At 54.8% G+C, this 24358-nt stretch overlaps 1 protein-coding gene across 1 annotated transcript; it reads left to right on the forward strand.

Annotated features, from left to right (window-relative positions):
• The first annotated feature begins 9458 nt into the window (after positions 1–9458).
• Positions 9459–24072, forward strand: RTN4RL2 (reticulon 4 receptor like 2). Its single transcript, XM_082477153.1, has 3 exons — positions 9459–9511; positions 15283–15764; positions 22688–24072. Exons 1-3 carry the CDS (start codon positions 9481–9483, stop codon positions 23435–23437), a joined length of 1263 nt encoding a protein of 420 aa, XP_082333279.1. The 5' UTR covers positions 9459–9480; the 3' UTR covers positions 23438–24072.
• The last annotated feature ends 286 nt before the right edge of the window (positions 24073–24358 follow it).

Genomic DNA, 24358 nt, shown 5'->3' on the forward strand with positions numbered 1-24358 from the left:
AAGCAAATAGCACAAAAGGTTACATAGTAAAACCTAAGTCTCCCAGGATCTGGGGCAGTGCCTAGGGGTGGCTGTGGTGGGCATGGAGGTGGGGAGATCTCTATTACTTGAATCCACAAGCCCTTCAAATTACCCTGAGACTCAATACAGTCTGCTGGCTAGACAAACATTGCCCTTCCCTCCCTCTCAACCAGAGTCTTTCCAATACAAAATTCTGGGCAGCTACTCTTACCTATTTTATTTACGCTCTTCCAGAGATTGTCTATGCGTGTATCAGTATATGTGTGTATAATTATATATATATATATTTTATCCCACAGGGTTTTGATACAAATGATAAATATTATTACACTCTTCTGCACTTTGCTTTGTTAACTTAGTATCTTTGATATTGTTCCATATAAAAACATATAGACCTCGTTCATTCTTTTTGATGGCTGTATATGGACGTACTAAAATTTATGTAACCAACCCCTATTGATGATACTTAGGTTGTTTCCTACATCATATGCTACCACAATCAAGGCTACATTGGCTATTGAGCTACACATATCTTCGTGTACATTTCAAGAGTAACTGCAGGAGGGACTTCCCTGGTGGTCCAGTGGTTAAGACTCTGTGATCCCAATGCAGGGGACACAAGTTCCATCCCTGGCTGGGGAACTAAGATCCCACATGCCATGCAGCGCTGCTAAATAAATACATAAATAAGTAAATAAATAAGTAAGTAAGTAAGTAAGTAAGTAGAGGAGGGCTTCCCTGGTGGCGCAGTGGTTAAGAATCCGCCTGCCAATGCAGGGGACACGGGTTCGAGCCCTGGTCCGGGAAGATCCCACATGCCGCGGAGCAACTAAGCCGGTGCGCCACAACTACTGACCCTGCGCTCTAGAGCCTGTGAACCACAACTACTGAAGCCCGTGCGCCTAGAGCCCGTGCTCCACAACAAGAGAAGCCACTGCAGTGAGGCCTGTGCACCACAACGAAGAGTAGCCCCCGCTCACAACAACTAAAGAAAGCCCGTGCGCAGCAATGAAGACCCAATGCAGCCAAAAACAATAAATAATAAATTTATAAAAAATAAAATAAATTCGTAGAGGAAAATTAACTTAAATAAATAAATAAATAAATAAATGCACTCTTTGGAGGAAAAAAAAAAAAGAATAACTGCAGGATAATTTCCTAAACAGTGAATTTTGAGATCCATGAGCACGTGCGTTTTATTTTATTTTTATTTTTCTAAGTGTTTTGTTTGTTTGTTTGCTTGTTTGTTTTTTTGGCTGCATTGGGTCTTCGTTGCTGCGCGCGGGCTTTCTCTAGTTGCGGCGAGTGGAGGATACTTTTTGTTGTGGTGCGCGGGCTTCTCATTGTGGTGGCTTGCCTTTGTTGCGGGGCACGGGCTCTAGGCTTGTGGGCTTCAGTAGTTGCGGTGCGTGGGCTCAGTAGTTGTGGCTCGCGGGCTTAGTTGCTCTGCAGCATGTGGAATCTTCCTGGACCAGGGCTCAAACCCGTATCCCCTGCACTGGCAGGAGGATTCTTAACCACTGCACCACCAGGGAAGTCCCAAAAAAGAAGATTCTTAAACAAAAAGGAAAACCACTCATCAATTCCCCAACCTTAAATAATTTTCATTTTTGCATATTCTCCTCCAGACTTTGTCAACATGAATACTTACTATTTGTGGTTGCGATCACAGTGTTCATGCAAATTGTGTATCCTGCTTTTTCTCAACAAACATGATGTTATAAACAGTTTCCATGCTTCTGCATATTCTTTATAACTATCATTTTTGTGGCAGCATAATATTGTATTGACTAGATTAGGCATGGTTTTCTTAACCATCTCACTGCCTGGAAAAATACAGGAGAATAATGCCAGTGGCATGCCTGGAGCTTTTTTCTTCTGTTGAATTACGGTCTTAAGATCAATTCCCAGGAGTGAGATTAATGAGTCAAAAGGTAATAATATTTTCAAGGCTCTTGTTACATTGTACTAGGTTGTTTTCCAGAGTTTTGCACACTGCTTCCAGAGACGGAGGAGCACAGACTTCATCCAATCTGGCTAGCACCAGGGTAATGGTGTTTGTAAATTCTGCTAATTTAATAAGTATGAAGTGCTATCTCCATACTGCTCTCATTTGCATCTCTTTGATCACTAACCAGTTGAACTATTTTCCAAGCATTTGTTTACTCTCTGCTTATCCTCTTGGGTGAAGTAGTGGTCCACGACCTTCACCTGTTTATCTGTTGGAGTCCTGAGGCCTTTCTTATCAATTTGAATGAGCATTTTAGAGTCGATAAATATTAATCATTTGCCAGCCAGATTTGGCCATTGGAGGCTTCTGAGCAGGTGAGTGCATGATCAAACTACAGCTTGGGAAGATTAATATTTAGGTTGATTGAGGAAAGTGGGCTGAGAGACAGAGAAATCTGTCGGTAGGCTGCCAGGCTTGATCCCACAGAGGGGGCCTGAAGAGCACGGTGGGAGTGGAAAGGGGCAGGAGGGTCCGCGGCCCCCATACTGGAGCTTGTGGTTCTCTGCATTGCCTCCAGCAATGCCCCTCATGCTCCCTTGCAAGTTCAGTGGCTTCAGCCCACAGAATTGGAGGGGAAAGGGATTGTTGTGTCCTGTTCATTCACTCTGCAGATAAGAAATGTTGTGTGTGGAGGACCACACAGCGAGGGGATGCCCTAAGCACCTTCCTCATCTGGTGTCTCCAAGGGGGTGGGGGAGGGGTTGGAGCATTAGTGCAACAGGGAAGGGGGAATCACCAGAGTCTTTTGCCCTATTATTTGGGTTCCCAGACAAATGGAGTCTAAGGTAACTCATCCCATAGCCACCCCCAGGCAGGGCTTCCCAATACTTCCCCATACCCACCTCCACCCCAGATTTTTTTTTTTTTCCCATTGGATTATTTTATTACATTTCACAACTAGTTTATCTCTGCGAGTTCACCATGGTATCACAAGATTCAAAGTCTGGTGTTATTAAAATGTGCTATTGAGGTTTTTTTTTTTTTTTTTTTTGGAGTATAGTTGCTTTACAACGTTGTATTAGTTTCTGCTGTACAGCAAAGTGAATCAGCCACATGTATACATATATCCCCTGTTCCTTGGATTTCCTTCCCATTTAGGTTACCACAGAGCATTGATAGAGTTCTCTGCGCTATATAGTCTGTTCTCATTGGTTATCTATTTTATACATAGTAGTGTATGTATGTCAATCTCAGCCTCCCAATCCATCCCACCCCCGACCCCAGACTTTTCACACACTGCTGGATACCAGCATGACCATCGGCACCTTGCACCATGATTGTCTGATTAGCATCTTCTTACTAGTCGGTGGGTCCAATAGGTCAGCCGCACTTGTGCTGAGTGCCTACTCTGGACCGGGCTGTACCAGGTACACGAAATAAAACAAAGTCAAAAAAGATATGGACCCTGCACTCAGTGAACTCATGGTCTCGTGAGAAAGGGAGGCTCTCTGCACCGGGAAGGGCACTCCAGCAGACACAACGGGACCCAACTTTCTAACCAAGAGGCCTCCAGGGCACCAAAACTCTGACTTACGGTCAGGACTGGCATGGAGCTTCATGAAAGAAGGAAAGGGGGCACACAGACCTGGATTCAGAACCTGGTTCCACAGCTTCCTTGCCCTATCCCCTTTGATGAAGCCATGTGACTTCTCGGTCCAGCTGCCCTTAATATTTGCAGGGCCAGGGCGGGATGCAAACAGAGGCTCTGGGACGCTAGGCTGAGCGGTTCCTCCTCACCCCACCAGCCCACGCCGGGCAACCCGTGCCCACAAGTTACCCCAGCCTCCAGCACAGGAACTTTGCTCTTTTGTGTTCTTCAAAGGGACCCAACATTGGAAGGCAAGGTTCAAATGTCAAATGATCCAACTCCTCGGAGTTCTGTACAGAAATCCAGCCATCTCCTCTTCTCTTCCCAAACACAACTCCACCCCAAACCAGGGGCCTCATGGACATGCATGGGAATATGGCACCCACATGTCCAGGCTCCACCCACACCTCCTCCAAACAGATGCCCCTCAGCCACCCGAGGGGCACACATACTGGCACAAAGGTAGAGGGGAGATTATGCCTACACAGGTGCTAGAAGTAGACTTGGGCCATTTGAGCAAGAGATGCCAGGATTCTGGACACCCAAAGCGTGCTCTAAAAGGGGGAATGCGGGGAGTTCCCTGGTGGTCCAGTGGTTAGGATCCTGGGCTTTCCCTGCCATGGCCCGGGTTCAATCCCTGGTCGGGGAACTGAGATCCCGCGAGTGGCACGGCACAGCCAAATAAATAAATAAATAATAAAAAATAAAAGGGGAATTCAGGCTCTCAGAGGACACATCCCCTTAGCCTCAAGGTCTTTTTCCCCCATGGAAGGATGCTGGCTGGAGGAGGACCAGAGCAAAAAACCCTCTAAATCATGGGACCCAGGGCAAGACCCTTCTTGCCCAGATCTAAAAGTAGTACTACCGCTCTGAGTTTGTATCTCCATCCGTGAAAAGGGGATATTAGTAGACCTCCCCTCCCATAGAGCTGCTCTGAATGTTAAATGAGCCAGCACACATACATTCATAACATGACGTGAGTAGTTAACAAAGGTCAGTTATTATTATAAATAATGTAGAGGGACAGAAACTCGAGAAACCAAGCAGGGAAGGAGAAAGCACATTCTGACACCCCTGCCCTTTAAACGAATCTAGTTTAGGTTTTCTCCCCTGTTATAGAGAGGACCCGGAAAGGAGCCCTGTCCCCATCGGGCCAGGCAGAATAGGATGTGGAACTCACTGGCAAGGGTTCTGGGAGGCAAGTGCAGGCCCAGCTTTTTCCCCCTCCCTCCAGAGTATACGATCACCCCGACAGGTTCAGGGGCAGACCTGGTGGCCAGTGGGAGTCCTGAGGGGCCCAGAGTGGGGTCTGGGGGAATCCCTAGAAATTCTGATCTTCCTCTGGGGCCCACATCACAGCCCCAGAGCTGGGAAGTTGGGGACAGCATGGGATCTGGCTGAGATGCTTCACCTTAGCTTCTGATTCCAGAGTCACAGAGAAAGGAGGATGTCACCAAGTCATGGCTTTTTGGGACTTCAGGAGTTTTGGGTCCAAGATGTACCTTCTGATAATGGGGAGCCTGAAGCCCGGGGAGGAGAGAGGTCAGTCCCACATCACACAGCCATTCGGAGGCAGACTCCAGGCTAGAACTCAAGACTTCTAATTCTCAGGTTTGGATTGCTTTCGTCACACTGGGCAGACAGCCCTGGTCTGTGGCAGGGGCAGGTGGAGATGTGGAGGTCAGACACACACACACAGGGTGGGGAGTCCTAACTAAGAACTGACTCCCAGACCCAGCTCTGCCACTCAGGACTTCTGAGACCTCGGGTCATAACTTTACTTTCTGCCCCTGAACTGCAACATCTATTTCCTCAGCTTGCTGTTAGGCTAAACAAGAAAATTAATATGAATATTATTAGCGTTTATTGAGCACAGGGTCAGGCTCTCTGTCAGGTTCTTTCATGCTTTATCTCATTTCATCCTTAACCTGATGAGCTGGGAGCTACTATTGCCGCCCCCCCCCCCACCTCGTTTTCTGGATGAGAAAACTGAAGCTTAGAAATCTTCAACACCTTGCCCGAGGTCATCTAGCTATGAGAGCAGCAGAGGCAGGGCATGAACCCAGCAAAGCCTCTGCTCTTGACCATCGATTGAGCCAGCCCATCTTGTATGCCAACTGCCAAGTGTCCTACAGTCAAGTTGCCAAATAGGTGAAGAAAAGAAGCAGGGAAGTTCTGTGGACTCACTAAAGCGGTCCCCAAGAAGGAAGAGGGGCCCCAGGTGTCACACTGAGAGTAGGGGTGCTATTAATAAGCGGGAGCTGGTAGATGAAGTCAAGACTCATCTAGTTTGTGTCAATGTCCTGCTTCTTCTACATGACCTCCTTTCCAAAGCGCACAGTTCTCCACACAATGAAGCCTCCTTCTCAGGGAAAATCCGTCCATCAGCCCATTTCCCTGAGATCCTTGGCTTCCCTTGGGACTGCAGGTCCCCCTACAGCCACCAGAGGGTGGGCCAGCTCTGCGGCAAGTCCTGAGGACACAGTAAGCCGCCCACCAGCCCCCTCCCCCAAGTGTCCGGCCAGGAATGGACCTAGATGCCCTATGGCACAGCCCTCGGTTACACTTTGCCTCGGGTACATCAGTTTACTCCCTTAGATCTCAAAAAGTCTAACTGCAGAAGTTCAGTTCGATCAGACGTGGTGTCTGATTCTACTGAGATAAAGATCTTAAGAATCACCACCAAAACAGTAATGACAACAGCTACCACTACAGACACTGGTTAGAACCTCATTCTATGAAGCACATTCTCATACCTTGACGGGCTGGAGATTTACTGGGTAAGCTGAAGCTTATGCGTGAGTGGTGTATTCCATTGTGCAGATGAGGAAACTTGAGGCAAACGGGAAAGGAAGTAACTCCCTTCGGGTCACCTAGAGGACTCTGGTCTTCGGGGAGAGCTGTTTCCAACTCCCTGCCTGTCTGAAGGAGGGGATGGGGGTTGGGGGGACTGCAAATGTGGATAGGGAGAGGAGGAACAAGGGGTCAGGATGCTCTACTGGGAATATCAAATGCATTGTGGTATTTCCTGTAAACTGAGACCCTGGGCCATCACCCATGCGCCATTCTCCATCCAGCGGTGTTCACTGAGCACATGCTGCGGACACAAAGATGGATGAGAGGAATTTCCTGCCCTCAGAAAGCTGTCAGTCTAGTAGGGGAAAGTCGTGAGTCAGCAGATAACTATAGGAAACCGACGCCTGTACAGTGGGGTATAAGCAGAGGAATTTTTGACCGTCTGGAGCACACCCAAGTTCGGGGTGTCTCTTGGGGCTCCCAGGGCTGAAGGACAGGACTGGAGCCAAGGATCATTGGCGGGGACGCCCCCTTTCCTGAAGCTCACCCCGGGATGGGGGCTCCCCTCCCAGCTTCGGGTCCCCACCTGTGTTGGGGGCCGGGGTCCCAGCCCTCCCCCCCGCAGAAGAGCGCCAGCCCAGGGAACGGATGACAGCACACACCTGAGTCAGCCCGCCGCCCACCCGCCCCTCAGCGTCTGTCTCCGCATCTTGTGATATTTCGCTCGCCGGGAGCCAGCCCCACTGCGCTCCGGAGGCAGCTCGGCAAACAAACCCAGCGACAGATTGTGCCGCGGCTCATTCCGGGGAAGGACGCCAAATCCCACCCTACTACCCCCAACACTCCCTCCCCGCCGCCCCCTCCAGGCCTTCCTCCCAGGCGCGGGCCCTCGGCAGGGTGGGTCCCGGGAAACGCAGGGACCCTGCTTTCTAGAGATGGAAGAGGGACAGGAGCCCCAGAGACGCCCCCTTTTCACTCCCACCTCACCCAAACATAAGACGGGCCGGAAGAGGAAATTTAGTTGCTGGCAGGGCCTGGGAGCCCGGGAAGGGCAGAGGATGGAACCAGCAGGGGGCGCCCGAGCGTCGAGGTGCAAGAGGGCTGGGAGCCCGCTACTGAAACCCGGTGGAAAGGGAGATAAGCGACAGACATCCGACCCAGAGATGGAGAGACAGGGAGGCACAAGGACAGAAGGGAAGCGACAGAGACACGGACAGAAAGCGAGAGAGACAGAGAAGACAGTGACACAAAGAGACAAATCATAAAGGAAGGAAATGGCAGGGAGAGAGTAAGGAGGGGAGGAAGGGAGGGAGGGAACAGAGAGACGGAGACCATAAAATATGAATAAGAGCGGGAGGAGAAAATGAGAGAAATCGAACGAGAACGAGGGAAGAATGAGATTATGGATGGAACAGAAAATGAATGGGAAAATGAGATCAGCATTTATAAAGCGCCGACTGTATGCCAGGCGCTGCGTTGGGCTCTGGCACAGACGGGAGAGGAGGAGCCAGAGAGCCAGGTGGAGGGGCGAAGGGGTTGTTTTTCTTTGCTCGCGGGAGCGGCCGCCCGGGACTCCCGCGCTTCCTCGGGCCGGCTTCGCGCAGATTTCCCTGGCTCTGGCCGTCGGCGCCGCTCCAGGAGCCCCAACCCGGCCTGCGCCGCTTGGCCACTGTCCCCGAAGCGGCTACCCCGAGGGCCCCGCGACTGTCCCGCGCCGGGGCGGCTCCCAAGGTCCGGATGCCCGACGCCCTGGACCAGGTCAAGGCCAGGGTGATCCGCATCGCCCCCTTTATAAGGAGACGCTTAGGTCGCGGGCCTGCAGGTATCGCCCTGAACGAGGCCACGAGGGGCGCAAGGGGTCCCGAAGAGATCAGAATGCCCCCCTCTTTAAAAGGAAGCAGAAGAAGCTCCCGTGAAGCCAAAGCTCTCCTCCCACCTTTGAGTCTTCTATCCCCCTCACGGGCGATGAGACACACGCGCACCCAAACTTGCACCCGCTTGCAGATGCATTAAGGGACATACACACACCAAGGTACACATACCCTGGCCACCCATCCCCAAGTTTGCTTGCGCCAAACTCTCACACGTTTCCCATCCGCGCAGACACGCGCGCTGGCTGACACTCAGCGGCTCATCCATTCGCACACTCACGAGCCCCTGCTTCCCCCGGCCCGTACAAAAGATAACGTGCAAGCACTCAGTCACACCTGCACAAGCGTCCTTGCGCGCGCGCGTGCACGCTCATATGCACTCGATCTCGCACCCACAAACTCTTGCATATACTATTCTTATAGTCGCACACACTCAGGGCTTGGGGTCTGGGAACGGAAGGGACAGTGGAATCTTGGAGCTCTCCCAGAGGACAGGAACATTGGAGGCCTGGGCAAAGGTGCCTGGGGCCCGGCAAGGAGGAGGAGGTGACCCAGGAGCGCGGCTCCTCCCAGAAAGTTGGGAGGGGGGAACTGGGCAAGTCCACGGGGTTCCCTTACACTAACGCACCCCCCCCCCCAGGAAGGGATTTCTCTAGAAGCGTGGCGCCGTGACGGCGATCGAACACAGTCCTCCGGATCCCCCAAGAAAGAGAGGGGGCCTGGCTGGAGGGGGCTGGGAAGCCGCTACCGCCTCCTAGTGGCCAGGAAAGGGTTAAGTCGGCAAGCTAGGAAGCGAGGGAGGAGCCAGCGAGTGCGTGAAGGAGGGGGGTGGCTGGGAAGAGCATCCTCGCTGTCCCCACTCTCCCTCGGCGAGCAGCCGGCACGCACGGGCCGACGGACTGACGGACACCGCGCGCTGCCTGCGCTGCTGGGGGGCGCGGGCACCGGGCATCGACGGCCGGCTCGAGCCCCGTCCCGCCGCGCCCCACCCCGTCCCGTCGGGGCCGATGGCTCCTCCCGAGGTTCGCAGCCCGGGGGGCGCAGGGTAGAGCGCCGCGGCCCGGCCACACAGCCCGGGGACTCCCGGGCCCTCCCGGAGCCCCGCGGAGTCCCCGCCGTCCGTCTGGCCGGCTCAGGGAGCGAGTGGGAGCGCCCTCCCCCCCGCCGCCCCCTCCCCCGAGCGTCGAGACAAGATGCTGCCCGGGCTCAGGAGCCTGCTGCAAGGTAGGGACCCCAGCCTGCGGGAGGGCAGAGAGCATCCTGTGGAGGCAAGCGGGGCGCCCCCTCCGCCAGGGCGCGAGGGTGGGGCAGTGGTGGGGGTGGGGGTAGCCTGGGAGGAAAAACGCTTAGCCCCGGGCCCCGCCCCCGCCCCCGCCCCCAGAGCTGCCGGCAGGAGCCGCGCACCCGACTCGGAGCCTGCTGGGCTGTGCGGGGAGCTCGTGACCGAGGGGGGACGCAGGGGGCAGGCGGACCGGCCCCGGGGGGTGGGGAGGGAGGCTCAGGTTCTGCTGTCCCGGCTCCACCTGCTCTGGGGGGCGCTGAGGACTCAGGCCGGCTGGGGAAGCGCCGACTCAGCAACTTCTCGTGCCCCGTGCCTCAGCACTTTCCAGTCACCAGGGAGGACGAGGGATGAGGGTAGGGGGCTGTCCGGGAGGATGGGGAGCAGAGGGAGATCCAAATGGCCCTCCCCGGTAGAACAGATGGAGGGCGCTAGAAAAGGGATAGTTCCACGAACTGAGTGACAGACAGACAAGGGTGTGGGCCAGAGATTGGGGGTGGGGTGGGGAAGGGGTAAGAAGGAAGGGGATAGGAAGGGGCCAAAGATGGAGAGAGTGGTCAGGGGAGGGAGATAGGAGGAGGAATAAAGGTTAGACGGGAAACGCTGGGAGGGAAGTGAGACCCTGGTGAGGACAGAGGAAGAGGGAAAGAGAGGGGAGACCAGATTAGGGGAGGGATGGGGAGAAGACTAGGGCCAGGGACCCAGAACCTGGCGGTGGGAGAAATAGGAAAGAGAATGAGGTCTGGGACCCTAGGGATGGGGAAGGAACGGGGAGTGAGAAGATCAGAAAGCCAGAAACCAGAGGAGGATGGGGATGGTGGACAGAGATGGGGTGTCAGGAACAGGGGAAGAGGACTGGGACGAGCTCTAGGGCTGGGGATGGGAAACCAGAGACAGGAGAGGGGCTGGGGTTGATCAGGATAGGGATGGGGGCTGGAAAGGGAGGAAAGGACGAAGGAAGAGAAAGGGGAGAGAGAGAGAGAGACCAGGGTGGGCGGCCTAGGGATGAGACAAAGAGACTTCTGGTAACCACTTCCACGTGGGAAGCCCTCCATTTCCAAAGCGCCTGCCTGTCACTTCCCTTCTCTCAGGGAGTGGCCAGTGGGCCAGACCCTGGGCTCTGAGCTCAGGGCCTTGGGGGCGGCTGTGAGGGGGAGAGGAGGAAGACATTCAAGCGGAGTGGCAGCCTCCGAGGGTGGGCACCCCGGCTGGCTCAGTGCTGCCATTTATATCTCCGGGCCCCGTCGTGGGATCCTGCCGGCGCCGCCACGGTGGCTGCTTATTTTGGGGTGTTACATTCTGGCAGAGTGAGAAGCTGTTTGCAGCAGCTCTAAACCTCCATCACCCGCGTCAGTGCCTCCCCAGGCCCCTGCGTCACTGGCATCATCACCACCTCCGTTCTGTTCCCCGGCTCCCACCTCCTCAAGCCCCTGCCACCTCAGCATCTGCCCGGCAGGCCCAGCCCTTTTGGGTGTGGAGCTGTTGCTTCTTGTCTGGGACCCTGTGCCCCTCCTGCAGAACCAGAGGCCTTGACTCCCTTTCCAGGGAGCACTTTTCCTGGGGCCACTCTGCCCTGAGGGTTGGCACCCTGTTTCCTGCCTCTACACTGGGTCCATCTGCTTCCTTCTCAAGTTTCTTCTTTCGCAGGGATCTCTGGACTTAATGGTGGCTCCCGGGCTGAGAACTTTGTTTGTGAGCCTTGGTGCTCCAGGATGATAGCCCAGAGTCCTTGACAGTGGGCCCTCAGTGAATGGATACTTTTTGGCTCTGGGCACCTCAGTCTTCTGGGATCAATACCATGTTCTGACCTCTCTCCGTTCCCTCCCCTGGTCAGTTCTGGCCACATCTTCTGGACACTGGTCATCTCTTCCTGACTCCCAGGTGGGCCGTCCCCTAGAACAACCACAGCCTGGAGCCCAGGAGGGGAAAGTTGGAGAGAACCTGGGTCCTTTACCTTGCCTTGAGCCTGAATAGCCAAACAGACCCGGTGTCATTGCTGGCCCAGCCCTGTGCACCTGGGTGCAATTTCTGTCCTCCCTTTACCCCGAGCGCAGTAACTCGCACACTCAGGGGTGGTGTCTGTGGACGACGTGGGGTCTCCCAAAGAAAGGTCAGAGAGAGTCCCTCTTGACATGGACTTGTCCAGTCTGGCTTCCACCTTGTACCAGCTGCATGCCCTGAGGCAACTCACTTCCTGTCTGTGAGCCTCCCTCCCCTCATCTGCAAATTGGGAGCCATAATATCGATCTCACCTATGTTACGTTGTATTCTATGCATAAAGACGTGTACAAATACAGTGGCTGGCACACAGTAGGTGTTTCATAACAGATGGTTTCTGCCCATCCTTGCTCTATGCTCCCCTGTAACTCTAGCCATCACCTGCTGACTTGAGAAAAAAAAGAGGATGGATGGAATGAGCAGAGAGGGTGGGGAGGCTGTTAGAATAGGCCCAGATAGTAGTGGGGGCATAAAATGAAGCCTTCGAGAAAGATAACCGAAGGTGGATTGACAGAGGTTCGGTCAGGCCTGGGCTGCTCCCTCAGAAGTGAGCTCTTCCCCTCTCCCGTCCTCAGTGGTGTGGCCTGTGAAATAAGGGGTTTGCTCTTGATGGCCGATGAGGTGTCCCCCACCTTCCTGCTCTGACACTCTGTGCATCTTGCCCCCGTCTTTGCCAGGGATTCACAAAATGGGGCCGGGAGTGGAACTGTGGTCCTCGGGGAGAGAGGGAAGACCCAGGCCTGGAGGGAAGGAGTGTTGGTGAAGAGCCGGGAGAAGCAGGGGGTGGGGAGGCGATGGTGGTGGGAAGGAAAAGGGCACACGCTGGGCAGGGGCTGAGGGCAGAGGAGGGAGAGAGAGGCACAGCTCACCAGGCCCTGCTGCCTCTGCCCAGGAGCACTCCAGCCAGGCCTGGGGGCAGAGCAATCTAGAGCCCCACCTGCCCCTCCTCCTCGCTTCCAGTGAGAGCCGCAGCCTGAATTATGGATGAGGCTCCTTGGGTTACAGCTGCTTTGCACGGCAGCAGCAACGAGGACCAGAAATGGCAACGGAGTCACTGTTACGCAGCAGCTGTCACGGAGGGGCCCCCTGCTCCGGGCCCCCCCCCTCAAAGAGCCCACAGGGAGCACCATCTTGGCCTTGGGGAGGTGGGTCATGATGGGGGGAGATATGGGGGCAAGAAGGAGGGGATGTGGGGAAATAAGAGAGAAGCCCCCTAATGAGGGCAAGCAGGGGGCCAGGGAATTGTGGGCTAGAGGAATGAGTGGGGCCCCCGCCAGCCCCTGCTGAGCTCGGCCTCCAGGCTGGAAGAGACCCTGGTGCCAGGGGACTGGCTTCTGACTCTGGAGCATTCTGGGATCACGTGTCCTTCCCTCTGTCTCTCCTGGGTTAACAGTTGGCCCTAGAGGCTGAGGAAAGAGCTCCATAATCCTTGGAGGGCTGGCGGCCTTCTGAATGAACACCCTGTGAGCTTGTGGATAAGGGGTGGGATTAAGGGATCAGAGAGGGATTTGGCTTTCTCTGGTGTCAAGTCCTTGGGGAAGCGAGCTCAGAGGGTGACTCCACCAGGAAGGGAAGTGCTCTGGCCGGTCATCAGAAGGCTCCTTTCTAGTCCTTGCCCTGCCAATCACGTTGCTGTGTGACCTTGGGCAAGTCACTTTCCCTCTCTGAGCCCCAGCCATCACCTCAGTAGAACCAGAGCTTGAACCAGATGAACCTGGAGGATTTTCCACCTCCAAGATCTCCTGTTCTAAGCCTCAAACCTCAGCCCTCCTGAAATCCACCCAGGGCTCCCTACCGGGCTCCCGCACCCCACCCCTGCCTGGTTGGGTTGAGGGGTGAGAGACATGCTCTTTCACCCAACGTGGCTCTGAAAAACTCGGGAGGAGAAAGTAATCGTGAAACGCCGCACGGGGGAGGGGTGAGAAGGGCCGAGAAACGCGGAGGTGGTGTGAACGAAGGGAACAGCAGCCGCTGTGTCACCGAGTATTACATCACACCCAGCCTACACACGCACGGGGCCCGGCACTCACACACACGCGGAGGACCACCGGCACACGCTTGCGCGCAGCGGCGCGGGGAGGGGCCGGGACGCTCCCCGTGGGCCGGGTGGCAGTGGCGCCGGGGTCCCCCACCCTGCGCCTTTGCGCTCCTCCACGGGAGGAGGCACAGCCCAGCTTCCGTGATGTCCGCGCCACACGCGGGGCCTGTCGGTGCCATGTGCCCACCCCGGGCTCAGCAGCACTTCATGTGGAGGGCACCCGGCTCCCACGCGCATTCACACACAGCAACCTCTGACGCCAGGCGTCAGTGAAAGGCACGGACCCCTCAGGCTCTACCCTGAGGACCCAGGATCTCAGGTCCTTGGGTCCAAGGGCAAAGGTCTTCCTCTGCCTTCGCAGGCGGTAGCACACTGTTTGGAGCTACCATGTCATTCTCTGGGCACTCATTGCATGTGTGCCCAGAGAATGACTGCCTGGCTTTTGGAGTGCAAAACCTGCCAGATGAAAATCCCGAGACTCATCCGGAAGTCATGATAAAGGGTAGAGGTCAAGCCAGTTCCAGCCCAGAACTTGCATCAGCTGCCGTGAGGGTCAGAAGGCCAGGGGACAGGGATGGATGAGGGGCCCCAGAGCCCCTGCTATAGCTCAGGGATACGGAGGCCTAGACACGACTCTTTAGCCCCCAGGCCCTTGGGCCCCCCTGGGCCTGCCTCTCCATCTGTGTCATAAGAAGGCTGGATCATAGCCAACCTTCAAAAGTTACTTTGAAAAAAAATTATTTTTTGGCCTCACCAAGTGGGATCAAAGTTCCCCAGGGGTGAACCCATGCCCCCTGCAGTGGAAGCGCAGAGTCTTAACCACTGGACCTCCGAGGAAGTCCTGAAAAAGAATTTTTAAGTGACTTTGAATGAGAAGAGCCTGGGGTGTAAAATGCAGATTCCTGGGCTATTCCCCCAGGGATGCTGATTCTGCACAGGCAGGGCCCAGGAAGCAGCATTCTTTCCAGGACCCTCTGATGATTCTGTTGCAGGTGGCTGGAGACCCCCTGTCCCTTGGTCCCTAAGATCCCTTCCAGTGTGGAGAGATGAGGGAGGAGGGCTGTGGTCACCAGTGGGCCAGCAAGACCAGACCCCAGAGGCAGCCAGAGGGCCATTTTACATGGGCCTTAGTTTCACAGAGGGTCTCAATTTAGTTCCACCTGTTCTCAAATGGAGTCAGTTTTGCTCCCCAGGTGGTATGTGGCGACGTCTGGAGACATTTCGGTTATCATAACGGCAGGGGGAGGGGTGTTACACATCTAACGGGTAGAGGGCAGGGGTGCTGCGAAACGCCCTGCACAGGACATCGTCGTGTAGGACCGCCTCCAGCAAAGCACTGCCCAGCCCAAGTCTCAAGACCAAAGTCATGGTCAAACCTACCAGAGTGAAAACAGGAATGAAAGCAGACGATCACTCATCAAACAACTTTCAACCTATCACAGTGCTTCCTACAATGTCCTCTTGGCATTTCTTTATTCTCTAATATACCAGGAGCCTCCAAAAGCGGAAGTGGCCAGGGCCTCTCGCGACTCTGAGGCTGCACCCAGAACCCCCGACCCAGGCTAGAAACGCAAGGCTCTCAGCAAGGGTCGCGTTAGGGGGTGGGTGGGCCGGGCCCCTGGCTGGCACTCCCACGCTCGCAGCCCGCCCAGAGAGCTCTCCCCCGCGCCCTCCCCGCAGGTCCCGCCCCGGCCTGCCTCCTGCTGATGCTCCTGGCCCTGCCCCCAGCCGCCCCCAGCTGCCCCATGCTCTGTACCTGCTACTCGTCCCCGCCCACCGTGAGCTGCCAGGCCAACAACTTCTCGTCGGTGCCGCTGTCCCTGCCGCCCAGCACGCAGCGCCTCTTCCTGCAGAACAACCTCATCCGCACGCTGCGGCCCGGCACCTTCGGGCCTAACCTGCTCACTCTGTGGCTCTTCTCCAACAACCTCTCCGCCATCTATCCGGGCACCTTCCGCCACCTGCAGGCGCTCGAGGAGCTGGACCTCGGCGACAACCGGCACCTGCGCTCTCTGGAGCCCGACACCTTCCAGGGCCTGGAGCGGCTGCAGTCGCTGCATCTGTACCGCTGTCAGCTCAGCACCCTGCCGGGCAACATCTTCCGCGGCCTGGTCAGCCTGCAGTACCTCTACCTCCAGGAAAACAGCCTGCTCCACCTACAGGTGAGCCGGCCCCAGCCCGGCGCGCGCACACGCACGCACACGCGCGCGCGCGCACACACACAGTCCTCTTCTGCTTCGCTCTCTCCCCGGGGCCTCTCGGCCCCTCTGTCCCTGCTCACCCTTCCCGCCTCTGTCTCAGCACCTCTCTATTTCTCTGTCCCTTTTCTAGGTTTCTGTCCCTCCCACTTCCTCCAGGGGCTTTTCTTTATTTTGTCTCCTCCGTCCATCTTTCTCTGTCACTAACACCCCACCCCCCATCTGACTGCGTCTGCCTGTCTGTCTCTCCCTTTCTGTCCCTCTCTGTCTCGCTCACTAACTTGCCTCCCCCATCTGTCTCCCTCTGCCTCTTCTGTCTGTCTCCCTTCACACGCCCACTCCACACACACACCCCCATGTCTGTCTGGGTGTATGTGTGTGTCTCTTTCTGTGATCTCTCCTTTCCCCCTTGTTTGCCTTCAGGGGACTCTGCCTTTCCCCAGGCACCCCAGCCCAAAGGGCTTCGTGGTGGCTTTTCTCACCCACCCCCATGCCCTCTCGCAATATGGGGAGGTGGGCAAGAGGGCAGAGCCACTGCAACTGGTATCCCATAGAAGGTTCCACCTCACTGGATCGTGGGACAAGGGAAAACCCTACCCTTTCTAGATTCCGTCCCCCAAACCTATCCCCCAAATCTGTTGTCTCAGTGCAACCGGTGAAGGAAAAAAAGCGTAACGAGCTGTTAAGGAGCTGGAAAATGGATGCTCTGAAAACGGAAGGAATAACAGTAATTGCTATTTATTGTTATTATTATTGATCTAAATATTGTTTATTGTTGTCGTTATGCTGACTGTTTGACAGTCAAATCCTCCCATTCTATTTCCCCAGGAAGCAATAACACACCCTCCAAGCCACTCTGGGAGAAAATTCTCCCTCGGCTACACAACCTCTGGATATCCAAACTCTCCCCTCTCCCCACACCAACCTGGAAGGCACTTCCTCCTCCCCATCCCAGGTTGAGGCCTAACTGGTGGATTTGATGCTGATAATTATAAAAACAGCAATAGCAATAATAATTTAACATTTATTGAGCACCCAGAATGTGCTTGGTGCTGAGAAAAGGGCAGCGAACAAAACAGATGAAACTCCTGCCTTCGCAGAGAGCATTCTAGTGGCGGGGAGAGACAAGAAGTAAAATGTACAGTATGTTGGGAAAATATGTTGTGTGTTATTATTATTGCATAAGTAATGATAATAATAGCCCACTAGCACTTAGCAGGCACACTGTGCATCAGGCGCTGTGCTAAGGACTTTATACGGGTATCAACTCTGCCATTTACAAGTGTGTGGCATTTTTTAACCTCCCTGAGCCTCAGTTTTTCCATCTGTAAAATGGGAGTAGCCATAGCACCCATCTTCTAGGGATTTTATAAGTGTTAAGTGCATGAATAATTTGTAAAGCACTTGGAACAGCGTTTGGCATACAGTGGGCACGCTATAAATGCTTGTTAAGATACTATTTAAAAAAAGAAACAAGCCTCATTTAACACTGATCTCAGTGAAATGGCCCATCTTGGACCCTTTCCTGAAGATATGGGTCAACTTCCAGGATTATACTGAGACCATGGGTGGGTCCCAGAACACTCCCTCCTTTTTCTTCTTCCTAACTTTGCACCTCATGGTTTCCAAAGTGCGCTCAGTCACCTCATCTCATTTCTACAGCCCTGTCGGGAGACTGTTTATACTCCCTTACAGATGAGGAAGCTGAGACCAAGGGTCCCAAAGTCTCTTAAATCATTGTCCATGTGCCTGGGGGCTTAACATGTTCTCAGTATCACGTCAAACCTCACAACAGGCTGGCAGTAGGGACAGTTAGGGGCAGTAGGGACAAAAAATGAAGTTTCTGAGGCCACACAACCAGGAAGAGCTGGTGGCACTTGAGCCTTCATAGTCTGATGACACTTCAGGCCATTTTTATCATTCAGAACTCTCCACTGGGCGCTGACCAGGTGCAGGGGGAAATGGTACTCAGAAGGACAGCAGAGCAGGCTTATTTTTGAAAGCACATGCTTTGTTTTGTTTTGGTTTTGGCTGCACTGCGCAGCATGTGGGATCTTAGTTCCCTGACCAGGGATCAAACACACGCCCCCTGCAGTGGAGCTCGGAGTCTTAACCTCTGCACCACCAGGGAAGTCCCTGAAAGCACATGCTTTGGAGTCTGCCAGACCTAAGTTCAAATCCTGGCTCCTATACGACATTGGACAAATTACTCATTACAAATTACTCTCTCCATTGCCATTTCCTCATCTGTAAAATGGCAATCATGATAGTAATTAACAATAATATTTACCTAAGAAGTTTTGTAAGGATTAAAATTTCGCACAGGGCCACATCAATATATGGGTGCTGTCATTATCATTATTGTTAATTATTACTAGTAGTGCAACAACCGCTACTACTGAGATCCTGACCTCCTTATCAACATATATTAGTTGTGCAGATTAGGAATCTGGGGTCAGCAGGCCTGAGTTTGAATACCTGCTCTGCTATTTTCTGACTTATTTAACTTTAGACAAGTTGCTGCCCCCTCTGAACCTCAGTTTTCTTATCTTTAAGATGGGAATAATAAAAATAATACCTTCCATAAAGAATGGCTGTAAAGAGTAAATGAGTTCGTATATATAAAGCACATAGTTAAGTGCTGAATAAATTTTGTCGTCATGACCTGATCCTCCATCACAAATGGCAGCCAGGGCCTGGGGTCAGGAAAGACCTGGGCAAGGGAGACCTTGAGTGGACACTGGGGTCTTCTGAAATGGGAAGTGTTGGTTCTGCACACACCTGGCGTGAATGGTAGGGGGCATCATGGGAAGGAAACATCTTCACACCTGGCCCTATATAGAAGAGAAAGAAAGAGACAGCCTCTGCCTGTGAACTGCCTGGAGAAACTAGGCTGGGAGATGCCACAGGCAGGCGAGGAAGTATGCAGGCTGGGCTGAGATCTGCAGAGTGCAGGTGTGACCCAAGATGGCACCGGGCCTGCCCCGAGAGGGGAGATCTGGAGGAGGCAAGAGGACCACAGCTTTTCAGGATGAGGAAGGTGGAAATAGGAATGGGGTAGAGTGGAGGTTCTCACAGACTGTCTGCTGTAGGCCAGGCACTGTGCCAGGTGCGTTCATCACAGATACTTACTGAGCATCTACTATATGCCAGGCAGTGTTCTGGGTGCCAGGGATTCAGAAGTGAACAAAAACAGTGTCCCTGCTCTCCTGGAGCATATTTCCTACTGGAGTGGAACCAGATGATAGAGGCACCTGTCTCTCTTTTAACTGTTAGAGCAGCCTGCATGGCGTAAAAGAGCAGTCTTTACATTCAGGCAGATCTGATTTGCTCTGTGGCTTTGGGCAAGTTACTTAACCACTCTGAGCCTCAGTGGACCCATCTGTGAAATGGAGAAAATGACCTGTAACTCAGGGGTTCGTTGTGAGGATTAAAGGAGATGCTACTTGAAAGGGGTTTAGTGCGTCCAGTCCAGAGTAAGCATCGTTTCCCACATTCAATGGCTGAGGACCCTGAGGCTCGGAGAAGTTAAGTCACCCATCCAAGGTCACCCAGCTTGTAAAGGGCACAGCCTAGAATTAGCCCAGGTCTGTCTGGCTCCGAAGTGCAACTGTTCAGAGCTCTGTCTCCAGAGTTCACGTCTGCCTTCCACTACATATTGGCTCTTGAACTCTAGGCCAGTCACTTGCCTTCTCTGAGCCTCCCTCTCCTAATCTCTGAAAGGGGGAGAATAATACTATCCGCTTCACGGGACTTCCCTGGCGGTCCAGGGGTTAAGACTCCGTGCTCCCAATGGAGGGGACATGGGTTCGATCCCTGGTCAGGGACTAAGATCCCACATGCCACATGGCGCAGCCAAAAAAAAAAAATTATCTGCCTCATAGGGCTGTGATGATTCGGTTACTACATGGGATCTGTGTAGCACAGAGCCTGGCACACGGTAAGCGCTCGATTAGTCAGCTGTTGACCCAAACGATGGCTATGATACCCAGCGTAGATCAGTGAGCACTGTGAGTAGGGGTGCCTGGCACGGAGCAGACACTCCTCAATACAGCTTTCTTGAATGAATGAGGTACATTCCGGGACTCACTTGCTCATTAATATCAGATGAGGATGGATCTTAATGATCAACGATCTCAAGTCCCTTGTTTCACAGATTGAAAAAAAACCTGAGGCTCAGAGAGGTGCCCGGAGCTGCCCAAGGTCACACAGCCCAGCAGCTGATTTGATCGGTGCCAGAGACTGGAGCTGGGAGGTTGGAGGGAGGCAAGGTTAAGAACAGGATGCTGTCCAGGGAAGGGGGCAGGGGTGCTGCGTTGAGGTTCCAAATGGATTCAGAGAGCTGTGAACCGGCCACGGGGAGGTGAGGGAAATGTGGTTTTCAAAATGGAAGAGGATGACTTTAACAGACACTCTCTGCCCAGAGGGAGGGCGTGATAGGGAGCGTGGTGGGGGAGGGGGAGGGCTGTGAAGGTCAAGAGCTTATTAATGCACAGAGAACCATTTTAGAGGAAGGACCGGATCTGAGAGCTGCAGCCTAGGAAGTGACAAGAGGATCTGGCAACAGCTTGGATGGGGGTTGGGGGAATGGACCCCCAGGCTGAGGCTCAGAGCAGGAGGGGCAGGACTTCTGCCAGGGGAGGGAGAAGGAGATTGGAATCGAGGAATCCTGTAGCCCAAAAACTGGGGCTGTAGGTCAAAGGTGCCTGAATTCCCTAGCATCTCTGAACTTCTGGTCTTCCCTTCCTGACTTCTGGAAGTCCCCAAAGTGCCATTGACCTCTGCTCCCTCTATACCCCACCCCACCCCGTATTTATCCTTTGACCAGGTATCTCTGGGTGTGTCCTACTCTTGCGGACACTCCATTAAAAAGAGAAACCCTAATTAGGTGTTTGAGTGGAAGGGATTCAGCCCACTCCCTGGGGGGGGGGGGGGCAAGAAGAAAAGGACAAGGACACCAGGCCTCGCTGGGCCAGGCTGAGGCCACGGACGTGCAGGGAGCCCTCCGCTGGAGACCTGAGCTGGGCATGGGGCCGTGGCAGCAGGAGGTGGAGAAAACTGGTGTCACAGGCAGCCGAGAAGGTTGAGGGGGACGGATCTCAATGTGGCCAAGAGGAAGGTTCTTGGCAGGCTCAGTTCCTGTAGCAGAGAGGGCGGAAGCCAGATGGGAGGGGGCGAGAAAATGCAGGAGCACAGGAAGGCGGAGGCTGTGAGTGTGGGCTGGGAGTCAACGCCCTCCCCCCACCTGAGAGCCTGAGACCAGGCTCCTGGGTGAGGTGGGGGGATCATCTCCCCAGGCAGGGAAGGGTGGGAGAGGCACCGCCAGGAAACAGGAATCCAGGGTGAGCTGGCTTGAGCACAGAGGATACCCCTGTCCCCCAGAACCAGACCCCCTGGGTCTGCTGACCACAATGATGTCCTCCACAAGAGGGGAGGACCTCAGCACTGGGGCTCTGGTCCCCTCTCTGGCAAGCCCTTCATCTCTCTGGGTCTCAGTGCTCTCCTCTGCAAAAAAGTAGGCTAGGCTGGTGCAACCAGAAGCGCTAACTCCCAAGTCTGGTTGATCATCACCAATACCTTGGTGAACCGGTTAAAATGCAGCGCCAGCCCCCTGCTCTCTCCCCTCCATGGAGCATACCCACTCCTCCACTCCACTGAACCACAGTTCAAGGTCCTTCCAGCACTAATATGGTCTGATTCAGAGACTCCCCAGCCTTGGGCAGGTGGGACAGCCCCTCTAAGGGGACAGTGAAGCAGGGCACGGGGCAGCAGGCTTCCTTCCCCTCCCCTGCTGCCTCTGTGGGGTGGAGCTGATATGGTCCCCTTAATGTCCCAGCCCAGCAGCAGAACTTTGGGGTCCCAGGAAGCTCCTCTATTAGAGGAAAATGGATGGGACCTAATTCTAACTAAGACACTATTGTCATAATAATCACCATTTATTGATGGTGGTCTGTGTGCCCACCGGGTACGGCATCCTTACAAGATCTCATCTAACCCTCCCTCAGCCTGCTGAAAGAGGTGTTCTCTGAGTTACACACACTGAGGCTAAATAACTTGCCCAAAGTAACGCAGCTGGGAAGAGGGCAAGCTGGATTTGAGCCGGGGCTCTGCTGACTCCTGAGCCTGTGGGCTTCATCACTGGACCGAATCCCAATGTGCCAGGCCCTGTGCCCGACACTTCACCCATCTGATAGGTATGGGGATTGTCTTCTTAAATCCTCAAAACAAACCCAGGGGGAGGTACACTCACCTCCATTTTAAAGACGAGGAAACAGATTGCTGGCTTGGCCAAGTTCACAATAATGGCTAACTCATAGAATGCCCACCACATGTATTAATACATGTTGTTTCATTTAATCTCCACATGTTACAGATGAAGAAACTGAGTCATAAGGATACTGAGTGACTTGCTCGAGTGTCAGTTAATAAGGCCAGGATTTGAAAGTCAGGGAGTCTGGAAGTCTGCATACTTAGCCAAATCAGAGGTTCTCATCCTCCAAGTGCGGTCCTCCCACCAGCGGCATCAGTACCACCTGGGAACTTGTAAAGACGTGCAGAATCTCACCTCCGCCCCCCGCGGCCACCCCCACCCCCGCTCCAAGACCGGCTGAATCAGAAACCCTGCTGGCAGGGCTCAGGGATCTGCAGGGGATTCTGATGCACCCCCAAAGTTTTAAGAACTCTATTGCGTTTCTCACATTAACCTCTAAATAGGTTAGAGGAGGCAGGATTAGAACCCAGGACTCTATGAGTCAGAAGGTCAAACCCCTTCTGTTCTACCACAATGGTCCCCTTCTTTCCCAGATTTCTTCGGTACCTGTCTCAGAACCACTCACCACTCTTCTTCTCTCCCCTTCCCCCCCCCCGCCCCCCTCTCCCCCCGCCAGGATGACCTGTTCGCGGACCTGGCCAACCTGAGCCACCTCTTCCTCCACGGGAACCGCCTGCGGTTGCTCACGGAGCACGTGTTCCGCGGTCTGGGCAGTCTGGACCGGCTGCTGCTGCACGGGAACCGGCTGCAGGGCGTGCACCGCGCGGCCTTCCGCGGCCTCAGCCGCCTCACCATCCTCTACCTGTTCAACAACAGCCTGGCCTCGCTGCCGGGCGAGGCGCTCGCCGACCTGCCGGCGCTGGAGTTTCTGCGGCTCAACGCCAACCCCTGGGCGTGCGACTGCCGCGCGCGGCCGCTCTGGGCCTGGTTCCAGCGCGCGCGCGTGTCCAGCTCCGACGTGACCTGCGCCACCCCCCCGGAGCGCCAGGGCCGCGACCTGCGCGCCCTCCGCGAGGCCGACTTCCAGGCCTGCCCGCCCGCCGTGCCCACGCGGCCCGGCAGCCGCGCCCGCGGCAACAGCTCGTCCAACCACCTGTACGGGGTGGCCGAGGCCGGGGCGCCCCCCGCCGACCCCTCCACCCTCTACCGAGACCTGCCAGCCGAAGACCCGCGGGGGCGCCAGGGCGGGGACGCACCCACCGAGGACGACTACTGGGAGGGCTACGGGGGCGAGGACCAGCGGGGCGAGCAGACGTGCCCCGGCGCTGCCTGCCAGGCGACCCCGGACTCCCGCGGCCCCGCGCTCTCGGCCGGGCTCCGCACCCCTCTGCTTTGTCTCTTGCTCCTGGTCCCCCACCACCTCTGACTGCGGTGCTGAGACTGAAGAGGCCGGTGTGTCTCGCTCCCCCTCATCCCTCATCCCCCATCCCCAGCTGCGGCTCTGGCCCAGTCTCTGCCCTCTGGCCCTGCGGCCTTGCTGCCTTCTTTCCCCTCCCAGCTTCTCTCTTCCTCTGGGACCAGGCCACCTCTCCCTGCCTCCCAGGCTGCTGGCTTATGGCAGCCCCAGGAGGACACATCTGCTGGCTCAGCCCTGTTCTCCCCAACTCTGGCCATTAACCCGTTCCCATCCCAAGGCTGGGGTGGGCACCCCAGGCAGCCGCTGACCCCTTCTCCCAGTGCCCACAGTGGACTCGGGACGGGCTTTGTCTGCAGAGCGTCTTCCACCAGCAGAGCCTTTGGAAGCTCCCGGGAAGGGAGCCCTGCCCAGGAGCCCTTTGGAGGGATGCTTCAGTCGGGGCCAGGCCAACCCTAGGCCCCTGCTTATCCTAGCACCCCTCAACCTCCCGACACTGGAGAAATACTTTTCTCCTATGTCTACCTTGGACACTTTTTAGGGTGCCTGGAGAGAACTTTCCTCTCCACCGTGGCCCCTGTGTGGTGAAGATCAACAGAAGTTGTTTGGGAAAAAAAAAAAATTTATTAAAAAATTCTATTATTTTATCTTCTGTAAGATTTGTTGGCTCAGGTCCTCAAAAGTGGGAGGAGGGCTTAGAACCATCAGGCTTTCAGGGCCAGCAGGGTTAGAAAAAGGGGAACCATTTCATGCTATCAAAGTGCTTCTTGCTGTTTTCCCATGACAAGAAAGAAGCTGAAGCCTCAGGAACAGGGTTGTGACCCTGGAGTCCCAGGCAGGACAGGAGAAATCTGACAGCCAGGAGTGGGCGCTAATGGCACCTCACCTCCTCATTTGTCCAGGAGAAGCAGCTACAGACGACCCTGAGTTGTC

Source organism: Balaenoptera physalus (genome assembly GCF_965194825.1).
Source record: "Balaenoptera physalus genome assembly, chromosome: 10".
NCBI classification, from domain to species: Eukaryota; Metazoa; Chordata; class Mammalia; order Artiodactyla; family Balaenopteridae; genus Balaenoptera; species Balaenoptera physalus.

Excerpts from the sequence above, each read along its gene's own strand:
- RTN4RL2 (XM_082477153.1), top strand. The coding sequence starts at position 9,481 with ATGCTGCCCGGGCTCAGGAGCCTGCTGCAAG. Across the intron at positions 9,512-15,282 it reads GCTCAGGAGCCTGCTGCAAG|GTCCCGCCCCGGCCTGCCTC; the intron begins GTAGGGACCCCA and ends CCCTCCCCGCAG. Across the intron at positions 15,765-22,687 it reads ACAGCCTGCTCCACCTACAG|GATGACCTGTTCGCGGACCT; the intron begins GTGAGCCGGCCC and ends TCCCCCCGCCAG.